Genomic DNA, 27,493 nt, shown 5'->3' on the forward strand with positions numbered 1-27,493 from the left:
GAAGCATCTGACTTTAGTTTCTCTAATGCAGTACTGAAAGAACCAATTTGAGAAGCATTTAAGAAGTACTTTAATTTTCAGCAAGTTATCTCACAGCTGAGGAATTTGCCAGTAGAAGCATCTGGCTGCTAATCCCATTGCTATTGTTCATTTACTTTGAAGTTTCCCATTTGGAGTTCACTAAAGTAAAACTGCTAAAAAGTCTGCCAAATACCAAGGCATATTTTTGGTGTCCTTACCAAACTCAGTGACTTGCTTGCCTTAATTTGATATTTCTGTAAGCACGTGGTCAAAAATAGCATAAATCATTATGCTGCATTTCCCTTTTTCTGATCTTCATCAATCTGCTGTGCTTCAGTTTTTTGGATTATCAGAATTGTAATTCACTGCATCTGAAGAACACCAGAGTGGGGAAGATTGGTGTAAGGCAGGGCTGTCAAACTACAGGCCTGCAGGCTGGATGCATCACATGCTGGCCAGGCCCACACCCAGTTTAGCAAAGGACAAAAAAAAAATCCTAATACGTCACATGATACCATCAAGATGATGTGAGTTTGATACCCCTGCTGTAAGCCAATGTGGCGGGTCAGTATATATTGCATATGATCCAAGGTGCTTAAATTGGTTTCCAAAGTGATAACAAGGGCAACAAAGAAGGAGCTAAGAGGCTGACTTCTCCCACTGAATGTCTGCTATTTTCAAAGCACAAATGTTTATTTCAGTTCCATTCTTTATGGTATAAATCAGCAGGAGCAACTTGGCAGCCTAAGGGCTGCCTGTTACTCAGTCTAATTTCAGGTAAGTAATGGTAGTGGTAATTAGGTTGGAGAACCAAGGTGTTATTCAAGGTTTCCCAAGATAGGTGAATACAAAGCAGGTATCAATGGTGGACTATCACAAACTGCTGCTTTTATTTGTAGAGAAATGTTAGGTGCTGCTTCTTGCTCTATGAAAGGCTAACAACATGATTCCACCCCCTGTGGATGAGGTATTATGTTCTTCTGCTATATTAGCATTTGTAGTTTATATGTGATGACAGAATGGAATCACTAGCAATCAAGTTGAACTAGAGGTTTCCCAGAAGTCATCCTCTCAGCCTACTGAAACTTTAAAAATGATTAGTTTGAAGAGTGGCTTGAGACAGGCAAAAGAACAAAAACATGCTATGTAAATGTCTTTTCCCAAGAATCTTTGATGGATTGATGTAGAGCTGTTGTAAGAGCAAATTCACACAAGCACTCTTTCCACTTTGTAGAATTAATATTTGTTTTACAGCTTCAAAATAGAGAAAAATTGCCCTATGAAGACCTGTTATCAACTGAATGCTGTGGACATCCTTTATCTTATCCATAAACATTCATCACTAGATGGCTCTGCATTAAGTGGAGATTTGCTTGTATGTATCCACTAACAGAGATCGATCTTTTAATGATATATGGTGTCCCGTCCCTCCCTCCCCTCAGTTTTCATATCATCAAATTACAAATGTGGGCTTTTATGGGCTGTATTTTAGCTATAGTTCTTAAGAGTAGGCAGAACATGGTCCAGCTACAGAATAACAGTTAGAAGAAAATCTAGAGGTCTTCTAGTCCACCCCTCCCTTGCTCAAGCAGGAGATCGAATACCATTCCAGACAAATGGATATCCAATCTCTTCTTAATAGTGATGGAGTGCCCACCTGCTGCAACTTCTGGAGGCAAGCCATTCCACTAATTAATTGTTCTCACTATCATGAAATTTCTTAGTTCTAGATTAGATCTCTCCTTGATAAGTTCCCATCCTTACTTCTTGTCCCACCCACAGGTGCTTTGGAGAATAGGTCAGCCCCCAGTTTACTGTGACAGCCTCTTAAATGTTGCAAAATTGCTATCATGTCACTCCTAGCCCTTCTCTTAATTTGATTAGACATTGTAGTTCCTGCAATAGTTCTTTGCATGTTTTAGCCTCCTGACCCCTAATCATCTCTGTTACTCTTCTGTGCACATTTCTAGGGTCTTAATATATTTTTGTGTCATGGTGACCAAAACTGGATGCAGTATTACAAATGTAGTCTCATTAGTGCAGTATAAAGCAGTACTAGTACATCGTGTGATCTGGATATTATCCCTCTGTTGAGGCATTGACTTTTTTGGGGGGGAGGGAGCTGCAATACACTGCTGGCTCATATTTAAGTAATTTTCCACTAGGACAACTAGATCTCTCCCACAGTCACTGCTATTGAGTCAGGAACCTACTCTGTACCTGTGCATTTGGTTTTTCTTGCCTAAGTGTAAAATGTTACTTTTCTCATCACTGAATATTGTAGGACACACTATCATTCATAAATGTCTCCCAATCAGTTGGAGCATTTTTGTTCCAGATGCTCTCAGTGTGATAAATAACTTCTATTGAAGTAGTATTTTGGGGGGATGTAAGGTAATGAATATTTATTTACTATATTTTTAATTCAACCAGTAATAAACACTATCTGGCCAAATTATAGAAAAAGAATAACATTCTAAAATATCCAAATTAAAATTATGGTAACTAAATTTCTTTCCAATTCGACATTACTAATTTTTAACATTAGGTTAAAGCTTTATCAATATTCCTACTCTCTTAAAGGAATGACCACATCGGATAATCCATTTATTATATTAAATATATGTTTCTTCTCTTCTGAACTTTTTTATGCTTTTAAATTAAATTAGTCAAATTAGAAAAGTTTGATTTTCAGTATGCTAGATAAAAATAAGATATATATATTTATATTTTAAACAAAAGTCTGTCTTTAATTTCTGGAGAATCTTTTGGCCAAAAGTATTTTTAATGCTTGATTTCCAACATAGATAAAAATATATATGAAGCAAAATTCTATTGTTTATTAATTGGAAAAACATTTGGTCAAAAACATTGCATCTAGCTGACTGCAGAAATTCATTGTTCAATTACAATCCAATATTTGTAATCATATTAATTGCATTTTTTTAAAAAAAAATCTGCAGAGGAAACATCTGATCTGACAGAACGGATTGATGAAGTTACAAGAAACAGCTATTAGAGAAAATGTAGAAGCAAACTCAACAAGATGTGAGGCTTCCAGATGCCTCCAAAGAAGTTTTGAATATGGATGCTTCCAAGATATAGTACTGTTAATTCAACATGCTATGGATGGAGTTATTCTGCCCTCCAGAGGCAGCTCAGTATCAACTACAGAAAAACAATTAGTTGCATAGTACCTTCCCTGAACCATTAATACTGTGATAGCTGAATCAGTGTCATAGTGAATACACCATTACTCAGCGAAAGCCTCTAAAAGAATTTTAGTGCCACCTCCTGACTACAAACAGGGTGCATGGTTACATTGAGAATACCTCACTCCTCTGTCATGAAGTACTCAGAGCAGCCAAATCAAACCAGAACACACCCACCCCCACCCCCACTTGCTTTGGAATCTGGCTTAACAAGCATCTCAGAAACATTATTTTAATATATAATTTGGTTTTGGTTCTGCATTTCTGTTTTGAAATTGTAATTGCAGAGTTCAAGATTCCCACATAAGACATTTCAGCACCAAGCCGACCTTGACTATTTTTAAAAAGCTAAGCCACACTATAAGCTTTTAAAATATTGAAAATTGAAATATTCAAATATCCATCTCTCTTCTGCATCCACATCTTTATCCCCTATTTTTTTTAAAAAAACAAACAAACTACTAACACATTCAGTTTAAATACTTTATGATGTGGTTACAGGCAACAATAATTTGGAACAGCATTGGTGGTGTTGAATTAGAACTGGATAATCAGGATCAAAGAGATGCAGACAGTCCTGGAATAGATAAAAACAGATTATTTCCCAATTATATGAACAAGAGCTTACTGATGATGTAGTTGAAAGTACAACTGTATTCATTAAAAAAATGTAATGAATCTCACTCTGAGAGTGTCCTTTTATCCTTGTAGCTCTCCTAATCCCAACCTCTGAATGGCATACAGAGCAGGTTCACTACACCAAGATTCTTACACAGGAAATTCTTAGGGATTATTTGTGATAAGGAGGTGGGGAACTTACAATCATTGTCCACCACTCTCTGGAACAACTCCCATTACCTTTTTCTAATCCCCATGTAGTTTACACTACAAGTAGAAGCTTTCCAATAAATCATCCAAAAGGAAATACAAAAGGAAGTATCTTTCAAAGCTTAGTATCTACACCCAATTACAATTTTAGCATTCCCTTAAAGAGACAGTATTACATGTCTATCCTGGTTTATATATTTCCAACCCAACTGTTAGGTGACTATCAATTCCTAACAGTATCTTTGAAATCTTTGTTGTTTCAAAATGCAAGCCTTCTAGACACACGAGAAAATAGGAATGGATCTTGTTCAGTTGCACAGTGAGATTAATGATGCCATTCAAGAAGCAACATGCTGAAGAAAAGACCAAAAGGACAATTTTGCTTGTATGAATCTGCTTGGGTAGCTGCTTGAAATCTTATAGTATCTTAGCGGATCCATCAGGCAAGCCATTTCCACAGACTTCATTATGGGAGTTGCAAGACATAAAGTCTTTTTAATTGCCGAGATCCTGCAGGAAGCTACTGTTATTTTCCAGTCAGAAATTAGTGTTTGTACATCATAAAGCTTAATTTACACATGCAAAGTAGGAAGATGCCTCATTGTTTTGTCACTAGAAACATACATTCTTGATTGATTTTTTTGGTATTTGAGAACAAGTTTAACAAGTTTTCATTACCCAATTATATCTACCTAATTACTTTTCTTGTCTGAGTTTAGGGTCTGATTTAGTAAACTTTTTCCTCCTATAGCACAGCCTCTGATATTGTTGCTTCCTATTAATTTTCAAGAGGTTTCTTATAGGTGATATTCCCCAAGAAACATAGGTAAAAGAAAGAACTTTGGTATCATTTGGCAATAGCACTTTGGTAGCTATTTTTTACAAAAAAACATGCTGTATTTTTAACCTTTCATTATCTGTGATAATTAACAGAGCAAAGAATGCTTTAATCATGGTTTAAAATGAGATTTTATTTTTCCACTCAACATATTTTTCATATAAAAGGCCTGCACACCTTTAAACTGGTCTATATATATATATATATATATATATATATATATATATATATATATATATATATATATATATATATACACACACACACACACACACACACACAAAAATTTGATGGACAGAAATATATAATGCAATAGACTTCAGGTTTGTTTTTTTAATATCACATTAGAAATCACAAACCTGTGAAAACATATTAGAAGTAAAAAAAAACAAAATAGTGGAATGTTTTATGGGAGTTTGAGCAACAAATTTAATACAGAAATCGTAACTTTTCCAGGCCGTTATAAAGCATTAAACATCCAAGTAAAAAATCGAGGTAAACCTATAATTAAAAAAAAGAAAGAAAAAAGAAAAAACCCTAAGAAGACCAACCGATGGCGTTCTAAAAGCTGCTAAAGTTTATTGAATAGGAAGGATATATAATACTGCTATAGACTGAACATTAATTATATGTTTATAATGATTCCTGCTATCAAATTGCAAGGGAAGGCTAAATACAGAGGTCTCTAGGGTTTTTTTGCCTAGACATTTGACTAATTAAGCTAGTAAATCAGGCTAGCTATTCTGCATTCCATCCCTAAATAGTTGTGTTTAAACCTATCAGCTCATTGATGATTAATTACTAGGTAAATAGATGTGTGCATTTTGGGAACATTTGGATTTTATTTGCAGGTTTTAAAAAGTATGATTTGTTGTATTCTTGTTTTGTTCATTATAGTCATGATCTTAAGACCTTGAATGATCTCAGTGACAAGTCAAATAAATTTATTTATCAAATTTATTTGCCATCCATATCGCAGTTCAGTTAGCACTGCACTAAATAAAAGTGCCTAGGCTATGATCACTGAGAAAGAAGGAAGCTGGAAGTATTAAAGAGAGGTGTTAGTTGAAGGAGAAAAGGAATTGTCTGCATATTAACAGCTCCTATCAAGGAACTGAAAGTGAGCAAAACAGTTGTTACAGATACTAATGATGTTTTCAAGTCCTAGATCAGTATCTATGGTGCTACGCAGGATTTATTTCTCATTCATTACCAAATGCAAATGTTGAAGGATTAAAGTTTTAATGACAGTATTCATTCTGAATTTCTTGGGTTTAAGGAATTAGGGCCTCATTTTTTTTACCATTTTACAAACATGGCATTTTATTTTTAATTGTGCAGATTTTTACGCATAGGTCATGCTTAGAGAATAGCAGCTTTATATACAGATGGTTGCTGAACAGAGACACCATTCAGAGAAAAATATTGAAATGCTTATGTCATATAGATACAAGTACATGTCTATACATCTAGACCACAGAAATCTGACACACATATTTTTGCATAAATAAAAAAAACATCTTATAAAAATTCCAATATACAACAAGCAGCTAGTATGGTATTCTTGGTATTATTATCACATATATGGAATTTTAGTTTTAGTGTTTTTATAAAGTAGTCTTAATTCTTATATGTGCACCAGAACACCCCAAAATAAACCAATACTTCCTGCATGATAATGGCTTAAGACATCAGAGGGTAATTTGAACGTGTGTGAAAAACTAATTTGTGAACCTGTTAAGATCTGTGACTGCTCTGATCCATGTTCTGCCACAGATTTATGATGCATCACAGTGTTTTGTTATTACTACTTCAAAATCACAGATGGGAGTTCTGATAAAAATAATGATCTTGTAGGCTGCTGGGGAGAATGCTGCCCCCTCCTGAACAAAATCCCCTACCTTGAAGAGAATATTTAATTATCAGTGTGGGAAAATCCAGACTTCCTCAGTGGAGGAAGCAATAGCCAAAATAAAAAATTTGAATTTGAAAGGGGGCACAGGTTTGCATTATGGAAACTCATAGCCTGATGTCCTCCAGTAGTGTTGGATTCCTGAGGTAGCTGAGGATGATGAAGATTGTAGTCCAGCATATCTGAGGGGCATCTGGATGGGAAAGCCTGTTTCAAAATATGAGAATAATTGTGTGTTTACTGATTTTTTTTAGATTAAAAAAAATTGAATACTGAACTAAAGTGGATAGCAATGTAAGATTGGATGTAGGCAAAACTTCATCCATGATGAGAGGGAAATTCTCATTTGGAGATACTGAGTCTGGATTCAATTAACTCAATTATCTGAACCTTAAACAAGGTTTGCCCTTCAACAAAACCAAGACTTAAGTATGACTGGGTTGCTTGGGATATTATTATACTGTTCAAATCCAGCTGATTTCTATAAGCGTCAGATGAAATATGAGCAGAACCATTGTGATGCAAGAGGCAAGAAGGGTGAGGTCACCACTATACACTATAATGGCATGTTTAGAAGAAGAGAGATTCCCTTTCTAACCTGCCAGGCATTCCTCCGTTATCAGCTAAGAAAATAGCCTCCTCACCAGTTTTTAAACATGCCATGAGTAATTGACTGAGAAAGTCTCCACCTTAGAAATCTGGATGGAAAAATTGAATTCTAAAGGAGGGGCACATTCAAACTGCTGAGATTTCTGTACTCATACTCTATTCTCTTTTAACGCATCTTAATTAAAAAAAAACTCTGGAGTCTTCCTTTCTGTGAAATAGGATGGCCAAAGACTTAAAATTACTCTGTAGCAACTATTAATGCATCTCATGGCTGAAATTTGCACTTTGGATTTAAAATAGACTCCAAAGGTATTGCTGGATGTTTGGACAGAATCATAGAGGGCTGGAAGGTACCTTGGAGTTCTTTTAGTCCAAAAGTCCTTATTCCACCCCAGACAAATGGTTGTCCAATCTTTTCTTGAAAACCGCCCACAACATAGCATAAGCTGTTTCCTTCTTTAATTGGTCTCACTGTCAGGACAAATGGAGCATTTTTATTTTGTTTCTAGGATGATTTATGTTAGTTCTTTCCTCTGAATACCCCGGGTTAGGGTTTTTTTTTCTTATAAAAAAACTAGAATTTGTGAATTTGAAATGCCTTCATTTAATAACTTCTTTCCATGCATTGACATGTATTCTGTTTATGTTCTTCTACTTTCAGGAATTAGAATAATACAAATGCCTTCACTGTTGTAGTACCATAATTGTAAAATAATTTCTTCCTCTTTTTATTTTTATTTTGTTTTATTCACAATAAGAACTAAGAACTCTCAAAGGTCTTTGGGAAAAACTGATGATCCTCTATGTATTCTGCTATGCTTCCTTTTGGACCCCCCCCCCCTTTTTTGGGGGGTTTGGATAAATGTTTAACTCCTAGATATACCAGTTTAGATTGTTATGTCTTTAATGGCTGTTGGTTTTACTTATTTTAGACCTTTCTTATCCTTGACAAAGTTCTAGGTAACTTACAACTTCATTTAACAGTAACAATAATTTCATGTTATTTATCTTCTCACATTTGGTAATCAAACATGTTGTTTTCAACATGGTGTTTTATAGTTTATTCTCATTGGCGTTATTGAATCTGAATGTGCTAATCCTTTAAATAAAGCAGGAAGAACAGTAATCACTCACCATGTATTATGGAAAATGATTCCCTGAGTGAATTATAGAAGGCTTCCTTTTCCTTGAAGATAATTCTAAATGGAATGCAATCCTAAAGTTACCCTTTTTCATTTTCTTTTACTGTATTCCCATCCCAGCAGATGGAGCTGAATACAAACTCATGCAAAGAATCATCTCAACTTCTACCTTACTACATGTTCTGCTGAAATGTTGTTACTTAAACTTCTTCATCTCTGCTGAAGTCCATAAACTTCTTCATCTCACTCGTGGTCTATGGCTTTTTGCCACAAATTAGTGGGTCCAAGATATTAAGCCTGAAAAGAAGCTGAGGTATATATAGGCTGCCTTGTTGAATAAGGCATCAAAGCTTCATGCAATTAGGCCTGGTGCACTGTGGAAATCATTTGAAAACATCAATTATCATAAGAAATTTAACATTTAGAAAAAATATATAGCTATTCTTCCTCAGGAGTTCAAAGAAAGAAAAAACAAGTGTAATAAACTTGTATATAGCTTATAAATATTGAGAAGACATAGCAGACACAACCACAAAATAAGATAATGAAGAATTCCACAAAATTATCCTCAGATGAGGGGAATATATAGTATAATACATATAATACATAATAAAATACAAAACATGTTGATGCAAAATAACTCATTCATATACATAAACAAAGATATTGTATATATAATCTGAGCTGATGACAACTCCCTAAAGAGGGGAGGAAGTTGGATACATACCACAGAGCAAAACATTCCATAAGCACCCCTCACCAATGTTGTTAGCTTGTTTGGCAATTCCTTAATTGAGGCATTATTTGCTTCTTGATTGTTGGTCTGATGTTAATCTTGGTGTCAATCTCCGCTCATCTGGGTATTGATGAGCAGAGATTAGACATAAACATAGACATAAACATCTAAATAACATTCAACAGAGAAATAAAAAAGCTAACATGGAAATAGAAACACTTCCTCACCAGCAACCAACACCCAGATAGGCAGAGATTAATACCAATAATCAAGAAGCAAGCAATACCACAATCAAGGAATTGCCAAACAAGTGAACAATAAACCATAACCCAAATCAAGGAACCACTAAGACCGCTTCTATCAATTGACAGGCTATGCCACTAAAATATAAATGAAAGCAAACCCCATTTGCACTGATGATGTTCCCTAGTTTGGGAATGAAACATTTCTGAAAGAAAACAACCAAGTTCAGAGAGCACTAGGGACCTCACATTTAACCTTGTAATACAAATACTGTCTTGTATCAGGACTATCAGTACAAATAATTGTACTGTAGTCATATAGTTGTATAAATACATGGTGCAATCATGTATAGAATGCTGTGTACAATTCAACATACATGTAACAACACTACAAAAAGAATATGGTAGATCTGGGAAAAATACTTAAAATGATACCCAAAACTATTAAGGGCATAGGCAAGGAGGCCTTTGACTGTATTTAGAAAAAAAATGGGGGAAGTGATAGAAGGGTATAAATTGTGCATGAAGCATAAAAAGTCTTTTAAAAATATATATACTACTTTTTTCATTCAAACGATTTTTCTTCACTCATTAAGTCACAACTAATTTCTCAAATTCTCTACACAAGAGACAATATTGGCCACCAAAGTCAAAGGCGATTAAGCATATTGTTCAAGGAGAAGTCGATCAATTGTTAGCATTTATGTCCACTATATCGTATTACCATTATCAACAGATAACAAGCATCTTCATACCAGCTGACTCAGGAACACATAAAAAAAGAGCGCTACTGTCATATTTTCCTGCTTGTGAAATTTTCATTACCATCTCATTGGCAGCAGAATGTTTAACTAGATTGGCCTAGCAAACCAAGATAATATTCAGTGCAACACTCCTTATGTTCCAGATTCAAGAGTCAAAAATGGCCAAGCAGAAGGCATAATATTCAGAGAAAAAATATGATTGATTGAATAGGTGAAAGTCACTGGCAAATAGCAGGACATTTTGATGGAGACTGAAGTCATAATATAGGTGGAGTCAAGTAGGTAAAACAACTTCAAGGAGCAAAAAGAAAATGTTGCAGCAGCAGAAATACTAATAAACATATGAAGACCTGGCCTTCTGTAGTTTTTGTTATTTAGATGACCACTTGATGATGACAATGTTAGGTGTAACACAGAAGTTCTTGCACAGTTTTAATACAGAGGTTCTTGTACTTATTTCTTAACATTTATTTCCAACCTAGCTCTGCAGGCATATGCCATATTGCTGATCAGACAGATTTTAATGTGATTTGAAAGCTGGCCATATTTTCACATCACAAAATCTCAGCACCAACCAAAGGATAATATGCTGCAAAATTCTAAAAAATATAGATCTTTGACACTGTGCTATAACTAGGTCTTTCATGTTTCCCTAGCTTGCCCCAGATATAGAACAAAGTAAGTTATCCTGTATTGTGAGCACGTACTATACTACCTGCCACATCTTCCAATTCTATTCCAGCTGCAAATACGGGGAAAATATTTGGAGGTTTTGAATAAAATTGCAGTGGGAAGGAGGGAGAGGCTTGGTGGATGTCTGGAATACTTTACCAGGATGGCTGCCATGACATAAAAGTGAAAAGAAGCTCCCCTTTCTTTATTTGCACAGGGTGGTAGAAGTTTGGGGTGAGAGAAAAGTTACTAGCTCACAGCTTAGCCACTCTGGACCATAACCTCCCTGCAATGTCTCCTCCAGAAATGATGAGGTCAACCTGTGGAAAAAGCACGTTGAAATTAAAGCGCTTTCAGGATACCTTGCATATGAATCAAGAATTGGTTTGGATGATTTCACTAGAAGGATGGCTGCTAGGGGCATCCTGTAGTATTTCTTAATCAATCACAAATAATTGGGCAATGCAGATTCCCAAGAGAACCTGTGAACATGAGGTATGGAAATTCAGCAGAGCTGTATACATGGACTATACCTGTTGCTGTCTTGAAAATCCTTTGGCTATCGAAGGGGAGTGGGAAAGTCAAAATGCAGGCATTCATACTCAGAAGTCAACCCAGCCCTGTGTTAGAAGAAGATTGAATAAGAGAAAATAACATTTCTCAATTAGTAATTGTGGTGTAATAGTTAAAATAAAATCCAGTCTACTGTGGTTCAGATGCTGTTCTAGGACTGGGAAACTTGGTTGTTAATTTACTGATTTGGGGTTGGTATCTCTCTTGCAGCTTATGAAAAAACAGATTTCTGGAAGGTCACTCCTGATTTTAATTAATAATCATCCCAAGAGAAAAGTCATACAACCAGTCCCACATGCCAAAGACAGGAGAACACTCCTTTTCAGATCTTTGGCAAATGCACTTATGAAGAGGAGATGGAAGAAATGTAACTTGAAAAAGAAATAAAGAGAATGGAGAAGCTGATGAAGATGAGAACTGAAGATGAGAAGGTCAAAGAAAGAGAGCTAAAAATAATTACAAGGCAAAGGCAGATCACAAGGCAGAAGTAGGAGCAATAAGACACAGAAAGGATTGGAATGGTAAGAATGCAAAGAAAGAATAGAAAGGAGGCAGTGCAGAAGTGGTTCCAAGATATTCATCCTGAGAAAAAGCAAGGCCAATCTTAAAACAGTGGCCTCAACAATCGGATGCTAAAGGAACATGGTATGGTTATGAATGGGGAGAGGAACTGAAATGTTCAAGGACAGATTTGCATTGCTAAAGGTTTTCAGCTACCTAAACTAGCCTGCTGCTCTGAGCTGTACTGAAGGATTGTGTTTCAATATTCAGTTGTTTATCTAATCCAGAGGTGTCAAACTTGATTTCATTGAGGGCCACATCGGGATTGTATTTGACCTTGGAGGGCCGGGGTGGGCGTATGGCCAGCATGACATCACTTGTGTTGGAGGGCACTGAGTGCTCTGCCAGCAAAAATGGGCTCCCAAACTCTGTTTTCAGCTGCAATGGCCTCCTGCAACCTTCTGCCAGTGAAAACCGAGCTCAGGAGGGCCGCGCATGACCCTCCCAAGCTCCGTTTTCACTGGCAGAGGCATTGCAGGCTGGTCCTTCACTATTTCCAGGATGGCCCCACTGACTAGATCTAAGCATCTTATGGGCTGGCCTTGAGTTTGACACCCTTGATTTAGTCAGTTTTTATAAATGGAACAACATGAGGATATGCTTTTTTCAGTAGAGAGCAGAATCTTTGCGGGCAAAGTGTAACAATGCCTGCTATCCCAAATCCAACTTACTTACCTAGAATTCCTTGGCAGAGGGAGTAGATAGATATGTGAGAAGAAGAAATATTAATTGGGGAAATACTAATGGGAAGATATAATAGGAAGGTAAGTTCTACCTGATCCTTTCTGAAATAGCATATTATGGCAAGAATTGCTTTTTTCTTTTACTAGTGCTATGGAACACTTACAGGATTTAAAACTTTATCAGTAATATACTATTTTAAGCCTATTCTTCATACCAAATTGGAATGTAACCATTGATTTATTTTAAAAAAAATCCAGAAAATTATAGGCTAGTTTGTTTACTTCCTCCAGGTAAATTAGTGGGAATGTTAGTATAATTTGAATTGTAGAATAATGAGATGTGTGAAAGAAGAATCAGTGCTATTTAACTTTTTTCATGAATGGCCTAGAGTTAGGGTGTATAATGAAATAGCAGAGCTTGTAGGTGACACCAGATTATTAAAGAGTTAAAATCCAAGCAGGCTGTGAATAATTCCAAAGGAATGTCTACTAACTGGCTGATTGGGTAACAAAGTGACAAATAGAAGTCAATAGATATATCTGCAGAATAATTCACAATGAAGCAAAGAACCTAAGTCCCCAAATATAGAGAATGGAATTCAGTTGGTAATGATGAACAAGAGGCTGTGCTTTGTGGTCATTTCAATGAAAACACTGTGGGACAACTTTGAATCTATAGTTCATTAGAGTTGGAAATGGAACTGTCAATATCATGACATTATAAAACAAATTGGAATTGAGTTTACACTTGCAATTCTGCAGCAATACAAAATCTGTTTTCAAGAAGGATATCACAGAACTGGAAAAGGTGCAGGTAAAACAAGAACAACCTATGGTGGTATTTCTTTGATGAACTTAGAAAGTTATTGCAGGAAACAGGCTGATGGACCGGAAGAACCTTTGGCCTTATCCAGCAGGACTTCCTTGCTTATATCATTAGGGACATGGACTTTTCCGCAAACACCCATTTTTCCTAATGATCCTGAATAATCAGTCTGAGGCAACTAGCAGTTACTTTCAATCAACTGAAATTAAAGGGAAGTTGTTCCTTAAATCTGTCCAGGAAGCTCCAGTTTAAATAATTAAGTGTGTGCTGCAGTATTTTGGTAAATTAGTACCAAAACTATCAATACAACAGAAAATACCCACAATAGTAGTAACAGTTGTTACAAACACATTAGTTAGAGGGGAAATGGATTACTTCTGGATTGCTCTTATGAATGAACCCAAAATTTCTGTTATTAAATGAGACATTTGTTATGTGAGTTTTGCCCCATTTTATGGCTTTTCTTACGATAGTTGTTAAGTGAATCATTGCAGTTGATAGGTTAGCAATCTGGTTGTTAAGTGAATCTGGCTTCCCCATTGACTTTGCTTGTCAGAAAGTCGCAAAAGGTGATGACATGACTTTAAGACACAGCAAAGGTCATAAATATGAACCAGTTGCCCAAATATTTGCGTTTGGTTCACATGATCATAGGGATGGTGCAAAGATCGTCATTAGGAAAAGCAGTTGTAAGTCACATTTTTCAGTGCCATTGTAACTTTGAATGGTCACTAAATGAACTGTTGCAAGTTGAGGACTACCTGACTGTTGCTTACTTGATATATAGGTTTATGACTTCCATATTTTCTGCCTTTTGGAGAAAGTATGCATGTTTAGCTGAAACTGATCTCTGCCTAATGTGGGTCCTTTGGCTTATATTGGAATGATATGTGCAAGATACTGACTTTTAAAAGCACAGACAGTAAAATTGATCAGACATGAATTTAAACATGCATGGCCCAAATTTTAAAAAAGTCCTCTTTTGTCCAAAGGCTTCACATTTTACGGTCATTCTGAGTCATCCTTGTTACAGGATAATGACAACTGGTAAATTAGGATTTATGTCTTAAAGGTCTGCAATAACAATGCAAAATTTAAAAACTCAATAATGAGTATAGAAATTGATTTCCCATCTCCTCATAAGTTAGTTATCAGTTTCATCAGTTCAAGTTACCTAATTCACAGTGATATAAGCCTATCATTATGATAACACTTCAAAGCAAGAGCAGTGCACACCAATATTTTCATTTCAAGCTTATGAATAGTCACTTTATTCTTGTAGGGCTAAATCCAGCAGCTCATTGATGGAGGCTAGGTGAAGGTATACTTTACCTAATAGAAAACTTTGTTAAAGAAATAAAAGTGTGCCTTTATGAAAGAAATGTTCTGACCTGGCCCATTTATCTTTCTTACTCAGTGATCTAAAACATTTGCCTTGGCATATCTGCCTACGATGTTATCATAATATTATAGCAACATTGGCATACTGTCATATTCTGTAATGTGTTGCTTTAGTAATAGTGTTGGAATAATATATGTACAGGTCTTGCACAAAAAGAAACTCCATCAGGATCTTGGTGTCAGGTTTTTGTTGTTTTTAGTTTTAATCAGTTGAGTTTTATAGTTTTCATATCATTTTATACGTCTTTTAATTTTTCTTGTTTAACATTTTTATTGAGTTATAAAATATTATTGTCTTTTAATTTTTGATTAGGAATCTCTGAGAGTTAGTTGAAAGATGGGCAAGTATACAAATGTTTCAAATAAATAAATTTTAGCATGATTTGGAACAGGGATTTTCAAACTACAGTACCATGACTTTCCTAAAATTATCAACTCATTTGTAATCCCCATGATAAAACTAGTAATTACATTGGGATTTGAGATGAGCAGGTTTAACATTTACTAAAAGATTTGCAAATTCCATGTACTTGATTTACATTTATTTTGACTGCGCTGGGCCATTGCTTTTAGATTGGTCATATTTAGCTTTGTACTTATTCTTTTTCCCATTTAGAAGGATGAACAATTTAACAACCATCACTAAAATGTACACATACATTCTATAAAGGCATAGACATTCTACCATATGCCATGCTCGAAGTTACCAGCCAATGGAAGACCATCTGTTGGTTACATTATTGTTGTGATTGGTGGATAATTTTGACATATGGCTTAGGCCTTTGGGTTTAGCATCTCTCAAAACTCACTCTAGGATTATTTCTGGCTTCCCCAAGCAAAGCAAGACAGAATTGGCAGGATTTCCACTTTGTTTATGCTAACACAACTCACATCAAACTTTGCCACTCTTTGTACCACTGAATGGAAGCAAGTTTGGACAGTGTGAAGCTACCAATGAGTTTGGTCTCTTTGAACTCCTAACTCCTAATCACTAGATTGCAAGAACACAAGTGAGCAGTCAGTTTGGACAGTGCTCCAGCTTTGCCTGATCAAACTTGATCAGCTTAAGAAAAGTAATCTCCCTCTCAAAGCATGCAATTTACGATTTGTGAACATTTAATTTAAAACATTCTTCCCTCTGAGAGTCTCCAAAGCTTGCCTATTGATAGCCAAGATCCCATTAGGTTTAGATTCAAGGGACCTTGTAGGTCATCCAGTCCAAACCTCACCCAAGCAGAGGACCCTACACCAACTCCAACAAATTGCAGTCCAATCTCTTCTTGAAAGCCTCCAGTAGTGAAGCTCCCACAACTTCCGAAGGCAACTTCCGAAGGCAAGTTGTTCCATTGGTTGATTATTCTGTCAGAAAACTTATTTCTAGATTGAGTCTCTCCCTGTTCAGTTTCCGTCCATTATTCCTTGTCTGAACTTGGGTGCCTTGAAAAATAGCTTGACCTCTTCCTCCCTGTGGCAGCCCTTCAAGTATTGGAAGACTGCTATCATGTCTCCCCTGGTCCTTCTCTTCACTAGACCAGCCAAGCCCAGTTCCTGCAACCATTCGTTGTATGTTTTAGCCTCCAGTCCCCTAATCATCCTGGTTTCTCTTCTCTGCACTTTTTCCAGAGTCTCAACATCTTTTTTATAGTGTGCTTTGTAGCCTGAATGTAACTATTGATAATATGGATGGTTCAGGTACCATCAGGTGAATGTTACTACTAGCACATAACTGAGCAGTCAGCACTCATTATGTATACTTGGACAAATTAGTAAAGTTCAGGGGTTATAGGTCAGCAGCTCCCAACCTTTTGGGCATCGGGAATCAGTTCCGTGGAGAGAGGTCTTCCATGGACCAAAAGGGGCACAGTTTCACATGCTGCCTGAATTCCCTCGGATGGGATTTCACTTGTTTGTATGGCTCGGTTTCTGGCATGCTGATCCTGGTATCGGTCCATGGACTGGTGTTGGGAACTCATTATAGGTGATCTCACTATTTTCATCAGTGCTGGATCCCCATTTTTTTTCAAAAAATGTATATATATGTACACACACAACTGGGCTCCAATAAAGACTTCCAAATGGGGCTCCAGAAATTCTATGTAAGTTTTCATTCTAACTTCTTGTCATAAGAATTAAAGATCTTCTAGTCTCACCATTTTTTTCTTCTCTGTGTTTTTATTATTATTATTATTTCCCTTGCAGTCATATGGGAGGACATCCGGAGACAAATAGAGGTAAGGGGAAGCAAATCTTCACCTTTCTCATCCATGTTGACTTTGATCGTGGATGGGATACTGCCATATATGGTTGCTCCAAAACAAACTCATAAAACTATATTAACATTCTATCAGTCAACAATTTATCATCATGTGTTATCATTGTAGACACAGGCTAAGTGTATTGTGAATACAATCACTATATTGGTAACAATAAGATGTAGAGATATATTTTGCATTTCAGTGTTAATTTGTTTGTCCTGGGCTAATAAATGTCACATACAGAATCTGTAGTGCGGACCAGTGACAATTGTCACTATTGTGAGATGGACAGCCCTATAAATTACTTAAAAATATTGATTATGTGCCATCAAATCAAAGCAACCTCATAGACAGATTTTTGTCCCTGATCTCTCCTTTACTAAAATAAATGACTTGTCCCTAAATAAACACTTTATATCCATCATCTAACCTGTAACTTCCATTTGCAGTGATGGTGGTGGTGATGATTTATCTAGCATTTCTTAAGCCACTAATCGGCTGTAATCTTTCTATGTTTTAATGGCATTTTAGTTTTTCTCCTCTAGTAGAATAGAACAATTGTTTTACAGGTGTCTTTTTGCTGAATGAGGGTTTATTCAATTGCCTGTTTCAACCGAACACTTTGCAGGGAGGGACGGATTTATTATTATTATTATTATTATTATTATTATTATTATTATTATTATTATTATTATTATTATTATTATTATTATTATTATTTGCTATTTCGCCAGCACATATGGCTGAGAGTAAAACTGAATTGATGGGCACCAGGCTTTGCCTGCCTCTCTCTCGCGCACCTGTACCAAACCAACACGCCTTGGCTGAATGAAAGCCCAGTGGATGCATAGATTGCCTCCTACTGTAAAACGTTTTGCGTCGAATCTGACGCCAGGTTCCTTTTGAAGAAATGAAAGCCTCTTTCTGCTTCGGGGGCGGCGAAGCCAAACTTGCGGTGAGAAGGCGCTCCCGATCCGCCGCATCTCGCCTCCGTCCTCCTTTTGCGTCTCGTTCCCCCCCCCCTTCCCAGATTGCAATCTCAGCCGAGCGGGGAGCGCCCACTTTGGCTCGTGTGTGAGTGTGAGAGAGCGAGAGCGAGAATTGCGTGTATGAGTGAGCGAGCGAGCGAGTATGAGGGCGGGCGCGGAGCCGCGGTCCGCCTGTCCCAGGGGGCGGCGCGGGGAAGCGAGGCGGCCAATCCGCCAGTTGGGCTGACTGGGGAGAGTCGAGAGGGAAGCAGGCGGACTCCCGGCAAGCCAGAGGCGGATCAGCTCGGCACCTGTGGCGGCTAGAGCCGAGTTTCTTGAGCAAGTCGCTGGGGCTGCTGTGTGATGCCACCGCCCGGGCAGGAGCGGGTGTTGCCTGTGCTGGGGGCGCGTTGCAGAACCCTCTACCCCTTCTCCGGGGAGCGACATCGGCACGGACTGCGCTTCGCTGCGGGCGAGCTGCTCACCGTCCTCCAGGCGGGGCCCGACGGCGGCTGGTGGGAAGGGGAGACGGCCGAAGGGCTGAGGGGCTGGTTCCCGGCCAGCTACGTCCAGCTCATTGAGGTGAGAGGCGGGAGAGGGGGGGAAAAAAACGAGGTCAGTCGTTGGTGGGCTTACCTTTGGCTAGCCTCAGGGGATTGCGCGGAGTGGCTGTCGGAGGTATCAATATTGCCCCAGAACCTCCTTGAGGAGAAGCCTGTTGCGGGGGCAGCAGGGAGGGAGTGTCCTTTCTCCCCCACCCCCGGTGGTTCGGATGCCCGGGTGTCCGTTGAAGTCCGGCGAAGTTTGCTCCCCGCCTTTGGTCTGGGGTGCAGCTGCCGTGTCGGTGCGTGGCTCTTCTTGGTCGTTTGCAAGCGCTGGTTGGGAAACACTCGGGGCGCTTCTGGGGGCTGCAGCAGAGCAGGCGTCCCTTTGCGGAGTGTGTGTGTGTGTGGGGGGTGTTGTGGGCGCGCATCTTGGCCGCAAGCTCGGAAGCCGCTACAAGATTTGCTGCGGGGTGGGGAGTGGGAGAGGGGCGCGGGGGGGAGGAGCTGAAGCCTGTTCGGTGGGACTCGCCGTGGAGCGTGAGGGACGGGACGGGATTCCTTCGTTGCCTGGGTGGGTGGAAAGCTCGCCCCGCGAGGAGGAGAGCTGGCGCGTGGGCTGCTTCCCAGAGCGGAGCGGGTGTGGGGGAGAGCTGTGGTGGTGGGCAGCTGTACAAAAGGCATGCTGGGAGCTACTTCAGGTTAAAAAAAAAACAGTCGTGTTTAAGGACTGTCGGCTTCTTTTCCCAAGCATGACAAGCAGAGGTTGTGCAAACCTCACAGATGTTTTGCGGGGATTCTCAGCCGTCCAGGTCCTGGTCGTCCCGAAGGTGCTCTCTTTTCCTTGAAGGCGTTTCACTTCTCATCCAAGAAGCTTCTTCAACTCTGACTGGGTGGTGGGGAATGGAAGGATTTATACCCCTGGTCATTTGCATTCTTTTGGGGAGTCATTGAGGCCACCTGGAGATTTATCTGCATCATAAGGGTCACCTCAGAGATGTTCTCCAGCTTAACCAAGGACTCTGCTATCTCCCCTTTCACTTTGTGGTGGATCTCCCACCCCTCCCTCCGTGCATTGCAAGGTTCCCTTCTTCCCCCTCTCCCCTCCTCATGTTGAAGCTTTTGGTATGAAACTGCTAAAGCTCATTTCAGCCCATGACAGTGAGTAACTTCCCCTCCTGCTCAGGAAGATAGACTGCCTTATCCTGAGTCAGACTGTTGCTTCATCCAGCTTCAGATGTTTGGCTCAACACGCCCCCACCCCCTCCAGATTTCCAAGCCATTTGCTTCTATTGGCTAGGAAGGAGTTTAGGGTACTTAGTGCTGGCATCTCCAGGTTAGGTCCAGGAAAGACCTTGGAAATCTTTTCCCACTTAGCTGAGGAGACAATTGATCTGTTTTTTTAAAGCAGCTGTTTCTATTCCCATGAAAATGGGCTTTGGTGTGCAAAGGTGCAACCAGAGAATTGGATTGCCAAGTTATCATATATTCATGAAGTACATATATGGTGTTGTGCAGCCAGCTGCTTTTTTTAAAAAATAGGTACTTCCTAGGTTGCACATCTTGCCTTCTTATGGTTATATGATCATCAATATGATCACCATAAATGCGTTCAAACTGGTATATACAGAAATCAATACACACAGGTGATACATTTATTCTTTTCAAGCTTCTTTTGGAAGACTGCTATATTTATGTACGGTTAGGTTCTTACAGAGCACTATTGGGCTAAAAGTATGGCAAGATCTTCTGTTTAAATTACAGTACTGTAGTTCATAATTTAATGAAAATACTTACATTTTTACTTTGGTTAGATATATGTCTTAAATAATCAGTATCAGCACTGCTCTGCTCACACAATCTTATTCTAGAAAATGTACAATTTTGCAAGTATAATTGAGTGGTGTCACTATAATGTGGTCCTACAGCACCACTAAGCCAATTTCATCATCCACATTGTTGTATATAATATTTTCACAGGTTGCTTAGAAAGCTTGTTGGCTTCTACCTTGTCAGAGGATTGTGTAATGTAACAAGTGCTGCTGTGTAAAATAGGATTCTGGTCCCAGAGGCCAAACTAAGCAGGGTTAGGAGTACCATAGCATTCTCTAACTCATGTTCCCCAGCAATTTAAATTTTATGATATATAGATTGCTAATTCTAATTCCAGCTGGGAGTTTTGCCAAAAGTTAAACTGTGCCTGTATGTAAATTTCTTTTAAAATAGTTTCTGGCTGATGTAATACTACTTTAAAATATAGTGTTCAAACTTCAAGGACATCTAATGAAACCAGAATCATTGTTTTCACATTGAAGTTTTAGTGGGGAACTATGCACATATCATAAAAATGCAACATGCTGCTAAGAAGAGATAGATTTCCATGATGAATTGGACAAGGTAATAGTAATAGTATAATGTTACTTATTCTGACTACAATAATTAACCATCATGCAATTTTGGAATGTTTTCTAGGGAACAAAGATAATTATTGTTAGCATGCAATTGTAAATAATGGAGTATATTTATGAAATGTAGACGGGATTGACTGTTCAGGTAATGTGTTTGTGGTTTTGGATAGTAATCTAAATCAGGTGTCTCCAACCTTGGCAACTTTATGACTTGTGGACTTCAATTTCCAGAATTCTGGAAATTGAAGTCCACAAGTCGGAAAATTGCCAAGGTTGGAGATCCCTGATTTAAATCATGCATAGTGTGACTTAGAACAGTGGTTGCCCACCAGTGGGCCAGGGACCACTGGTGGTCAATGAGAAAATTTTGGTGGTCCTCAGAGAAATGTCACCCCCAAAGCACTCCCCCCAAAGCAATTAATCCAGGCTGCACCACTCACATGGCCTGCAGGAACACAAGGCTTGCATTGCGAACAACACGAGGTAGTGAGGGGAGGGGGAAAGGGCGGAGGGGGGGACTTGCTCCCTCTCCCCATGCACCTCGCCTGGCTGCTTCTTTCCACTTCTTTCTTCTGCTTTTGGCTGCACTCAAGGAAAGCAGCAAAAGTCTTTCTTTCTCTCCCCTAAACTCTGTCAGAAATAAGTCCTTGGGACCCTGCAAGAGGCTGCATCAGTGTGACAAGTCTCACAAAGACTCATTTCTGGTGGAATTTGGGGGAGAGAAAGAAAGACTTGCATGAAGCCAAAAGTCTCTCTCCCCCTGAGAACGGAGCTGGAGACGGTATTCTGCGATCCAAAATTAAGAATAGTTGATCGGTAGGAAAACGGAGTGGGGAATTTTCCTGCAGACTTTTGGGGAGATTTTCCCAGGGTCTCTGGTCCATGGGATTTAAAATTATGAGTTTGGTGGTCCCTGAGGTCAAAAGGTTGGCAACCTCTGGCTTAGAACATATGTATGTGGCCACAGTAATGGTCATCTGGTTGAGTAGAATGGTTCCAGGGAACCAGTCAAGGAATCTTTTATGACTTGATTTTCACACTGTTCAAATATACACAGTTGGCTGAATTTGTTGCAATGCAATAACCATGAACAATTATTTTCCCACCACACAGATTAGATTTACACTAAATCAAAATCCAATAAACCATAATATATCTTTAGTGGTTTTTGAAAATACAGCTTGTATGAACTTCATGATCTCTTTGAGGGATAGACACATGATATCAATAATTACTGCTATAGTGTACCCTGTAGTGTTAGGGTCCCTAAGCATATCCTGCTTCTATACTGCACAGTTGCTTTAATGGGTGTGATTTATTTTATTTACTTTTCCTTCATAGTGATATGAAATTCTAAGCTGTGAAGTTCATTTGAACGTCATATTCAACTTTTAAAGTTTGTCCATAAACTCCAGACAAATTAGAGATGTATATGAATAGGTGCTCCTTATGGGTGCCCACAGTGGGGGCAATATAAGAGGAGGGAACAAGTGATATTATATGTATCACAAATTATGTACTCACATAATTTTGCATTATGTTATGACCACATGACTCACGTTACTAGCATGATGATGTTATAATACATGTGTCATTTTGATGTCAGCATGGCATAATTGTTCTGGACACTTTTACTTCCTATTAGCAATGAGCTAGCTCAGGATCTGCCTTTTAATATAATGCTGTACATCATGGGTTCCAATTGTGCCATATATGATAAGACAATGAAATCACTGAATTGGTTGGCCAATGTGTTGGGGAGAAAGCTATGTACATTTCTGTGCATGAATTTGCTAAACTGCTTTCTTTTTAGGAAGGTAATCTTGCTTCCCAATTAAGTTAGATGTTGTTACTGTTGAAAACTGTTGAAAACTGTCCTGCCTGCTGCTATTGTTTACAGGATTATTGTGTAGTGTTTATTAATATTGATACTTACTAGCTACTCCTTGTAACAAGTAAGGGAAACCCCAGAAATTGTATTTTACAAGTGGATAAAATTCAATGGAATACAGTCTTAGAAGCGTTAGCAATTGACAGTTTGCAAAGTTATGTACATTTGGCTCTGAATTCTCTATGGGCACCATTTTAAGTTAATACTAAAACAGTTGTAGCTTTATATTTATGTTTGTATGTTTAAATAAAATAACCAAAACCTGTGAGCCAGGTTGTAAAAGACGCTTGAGAAAGGACTCATGTACATTCCCATATGGAGGATAATTTGATGTAGCCTGACAGTTCACGCCCTTTCCTCTTTTGGAAGCTTAAAACCTTTGGCTGCTGCACTAATATCTAATCTCCTCATTGGTGTTCTTTTTGCCGTGCTTCTGAACTGCTTCTTATTAGAGGCTGTTTGTTTCACCATAAAAGACATAATTGCCTTCAATGGATTTGTTCCTGTTAAGCCTGTTTGAGATGGTAGGGTAATAGCTACAGCCCTATTTATGCTGTAAGGCATACAAATTCATACAATATTGTCGTGACTAATTATAAGCTAGACGGTTACACAAAAAGAAGAGGATATGGCAAAACATCTGTGGGGTTGGGAAATTATAACTCTGCTTTGACCATATGCTTTTAATCATGTATGTTTTCACTGCTTTCTTTTACAACTGGTCTGATGAAACAAACTATTTGCAAGTAACGGAATAGTGTTCTGGTCTGGAAGTGGGTTAGTCTCAATGCCCTCTTGGGATCTCTTCCAGCTCTTGTTTATAAACTTGGGATCTGAACAGTAGAGAGGTTAATGGAACCAAAATGAATGGGAACCCTTTCTTTTCTTTATTAAGAGGTTTCTTCTTGGTTGTGTAGCTGTCAGAGAAGGAAGGCAGCCAACCAGCCTACCAACCAACCAGCCAGCCATTCATTTGGGAGTCAGGTTCTACCAAGTGGGCTCAAAGCCAGACATTAGGAATCGAGGTTTTTTAAATTAAGGATGTGAACAGCTTCCATGAATGAGTCTGAAATGTAAAAAGAACAATAACAACTGGGTGGTTTGAAGAACACAATACGATGGTACATTTTTAAAACTTATGAAGTCTTCATAAAACTCATGAAGAAATAACTAGAAATTTAAAAAAAAATCCTGATGGGATGTAAAGAATGCTCTTGCATACCCACCAACATATCACAAATGGGGAGGGGGGAGATGCTGTAAAAGTTGGGCTGTCATATTCAGGCTGTAATAATCTGGATGACCATGAAATAGTAGCAAAAAATACAAAAACTGTCAGCTGTCCACATGTTTGCAACCCAGATAGTATAATAACAATTGCCCTTAGTTTTATATACCGCTCCATAGTAGTTTATAGCACTCTCTGAGCATTTTACAAATGTTAGCATATTGTCCCCAACAATCTGGATGTCAGCCCTAATAGCACAGGGCTGCCATTCCGGGGGGTTGGACAGTTGCTCGAGACCATGGAAGTGATAAAAGGCATTGGCAAAACAAGGTGTGTTGTCATTTATTCTCCAGTGGGAACAACGGAACCTGACACTTGGTCTTTTTATCAACCTCAGAAGGGTAGAAGGATGAATCAAACTTGACCTGTTCAGAATCAAACTCCTAGCAGTGAGCAGTGGGCAGTTAGCTTGCAATACTGCATTCTAACCACTGCACCACCACAGCTCATAAGGCCAGCCTAATACAAGAGCCCAGTTCCTCTATTATTGTATACTGCTGAAGACTGCAGATAGCATTTGTTTGAAAAAGATTTATTCAGAAAGAATAATTTTTCTGCTAGGGCTCAATATTATACCATGGTTTATTGTTGTGAGAAGATATGATCTGTATGCAAAGACTGTACTAAGGCATAATACAGGTTGTTTAGTTTTGGGGATATATTGTGTGAACCCAGCCAATTGTGATTAATTTAAAAAACCATATTTAAAGAATGGGTTAGTGTACTGAGTAAATTATGTTACCCATGGTAAATATTAAGCTTGAACCTACCCACTTCTCTTTCATCCAGGAAAGAAAATTTTGTGAAAGTAACTTCAATATTGGGATGACTTGATACTCTGAACTGTATTCAGCCCTCTTCATTCAGAAATCAAATACTTACTTTGGGGGCGGGGGCTGAGAATACTGAAACAATAGTTTCAGTAATTGATATTAGCAAATAAATGGTCAAATTAATGAATTTTAAGATACCCAATTCAAGATGTTGTATTTCTATGAAATAGAACTGAAGAAGGATGTTCCGTATGAAAAATGTGCATGGAATATGTGCCTTTGGGTACATGGCCCATTTTTTCTGTTCTAGGTTTCTGTTCCAAATTGTAAAACAATATTTTCTGCAATAAATGATTTTCATTTCATTTTTAAGAAATTAATCAATCTGTTTCCTGGTCTCATTTAGATGCAAGGTATGAGTTACATGCTTTTTAAATGGGCAAGAAATCTTGCCAGCATGCATTCTGAATCCCAGCTTTTTCTTTCAGGCAATAAATTAAGAAGTGAACTGACAGGGGAAAAATAGGGCGTTGTGTATGCTGTAGCCTTCTCTCTCTCTCTCTCCCTCCCTCCCTCCCTCCTTCCCCCCCTCTCTCTAGTTAAAACTTTATTTTAAAATTTGAACTACTTTATATACTGTAAAGTGGGCCAGTTCAGTTCTATGCATAGTTATTTGGAAACACATTTTTCAGTACTCAGTAGGATTTATCCCAAATAAATAGTCACAGCTCATAGGACGGCAGTTTAAATTGTTCAGTCCACCCACCCACCCATCCACCCATTTACCCACACAGGCACCCAGCCATCAACCCCCATGTATATATAAAACAAAATTAGAGTATGACTCCTTCACCAGAGTCCAGGTGGTTTATAACAACAACATACCATTAAAAACAACCCAGACTCCTCCAAAAAATAAATAAAACGAAAATATGAAAAAGTCTGAAAATTAGTGAAAGTCAGCCAATGTTCCTTAGTTCTTAAATGCCTGGAACAAAATAATTTAAATTGCTTTTTTTGAAACAATGTTCTTCTGAAGGTAAGTGATACTACAGTAACAGGAAGACTACATGAAAGCTCTGCTCTCGGTACCCCCATCCCTCTCACAAGCTAAAAATCTGTGTTCTCAGTGCAAAGGATGGGCAGGTTCATTCATAGGAGAAAGAAAAAAGGAACTAGCCATATAGGTTGGGTGGTCAGTACATGTATATTACTATATCAGCTAATAGTTCTCTGCTTGCTAAACCTAGGCCTACCCAATGCATTGCTTCATGGAATTTACTGTTTTTAGTAAACGTAGTTGATCTTGGAAGGGTAACATTTGCATATGTTCATTTCAGAGAAGATTATTTTGTTATATGTAGCAAAACTACTACTGCTCATTCTCCTTCATGGATGTGAAGAAGCTGCTGGCAGGATAAATTGTGCATGACTATAGGCTATCAGGACTTTTTATAGCTGCTGTCTCCTCCTGTGGTTGGACAGCTCTTTTATGAAGAATAGTATATAACTCCAGGAATGATGAGAGAGAATGCACCCATTTGTTGAGCTGCTCTTATCTGTAGTGGGTTGTCTAAAGAAGAAAGTCAAGTTTCTCAGGAATTTTATTCTATGGATAGATAAGAACAGAATCTTAGTTGAATACCTTTCTTCCCTCTTCGCAGCTAACTATGGACAGACATGGGTTCTAATTTAGTTTTAATTAGATTCTTACAGTCCAACAGTTGGTAGCAAATGTAAATAGTGGTTTTAGAAAACAAGTATAAAATTATGAGGCACCAGGCATATTCTTAATCCAAGAATATGTGCTTGGAACAAGGATGGAACTTTGAAAGCATACAAACATATATAGAAATATATATTAGATTAGAAACCCTTGTTAATCTTATGCAAATCTAGAGAATGACCAGTCAATTCATGTTTAAATTTTACACAGCAATTGATATGTGGACAGTTTGCTCAGTAAAGAGATATGAAAATATGACTCCTTTTGGTGTGATTTCTTTTGCTGCTTAACCAGAAAAGTCTTAAAATGTCAAATGAGATGCAGGTGTTAGGAAAACGAGCATCACTTTGCTCAATGCAAAGTATGGTGTCTCTTAGAAATAGCTGCCAATTAGAGCTCTATGGCTTTTGAACATGGTAAAAACCTACAAACGTTGATTCTGGTTAAAACTAATAAAAGTGGATTAAGGAGTTCTGAGACTATAGAGAAGATCCTGCTGTAAAGCTACAGGTTTAATTAATGGGGATGGGGTTTGAATATTCACTGCAATCAAGTTCTCACTGCAAGTACTGTATATCAGGGGTGTCATACTCACAGGCCAGGTGCATCATGTGCTGGCCCC

At 38.2% G+C, this 27,493-nt stretch overlaps 1 protein-coding gene across 1 annotated transcript in view; it reads left to right on the top strand.

Moving 5' to 3' along the window:
* The first annotated feature begins 18,462 nt into the window (after positions 1 to 18,462).
* GAS7 (growth arrest specific 7) overlaps positions 18,463 to 27,493 on the top strand; it is a 151,750-nt gene continuing 142,719 nt past the window's right edge. Inside the window, exon 1 of the mRNA XM_026702097.2 lies at positions 18,463 to 18,825. Coding sequence (XP_026557882.1) covers positions 18,607 to 18,825 — 219 coding nt within the window. The 5' untranslated portion in view covers positions 18,463 to 18,606. The remainder of the gene's footprint in view (positions 18,826 to 27,493) is intronic.

Source organism: Pseudonaja textilis, chromosome 2 (genome assembly GCF_049901715.1).
Source record: "Pseudonaja textilis isolate UNSWEBS1 chromosome 2, rPseTex1.2, whole genome shotgun sequence".
In the NCBI taxonomy this organism is placed as follows: Eukaryota; Metazoa; Chordata; class Lepidosauria; order Squamata; family Elapidae; genus Pseudonaja; species Pseudonaja textilis.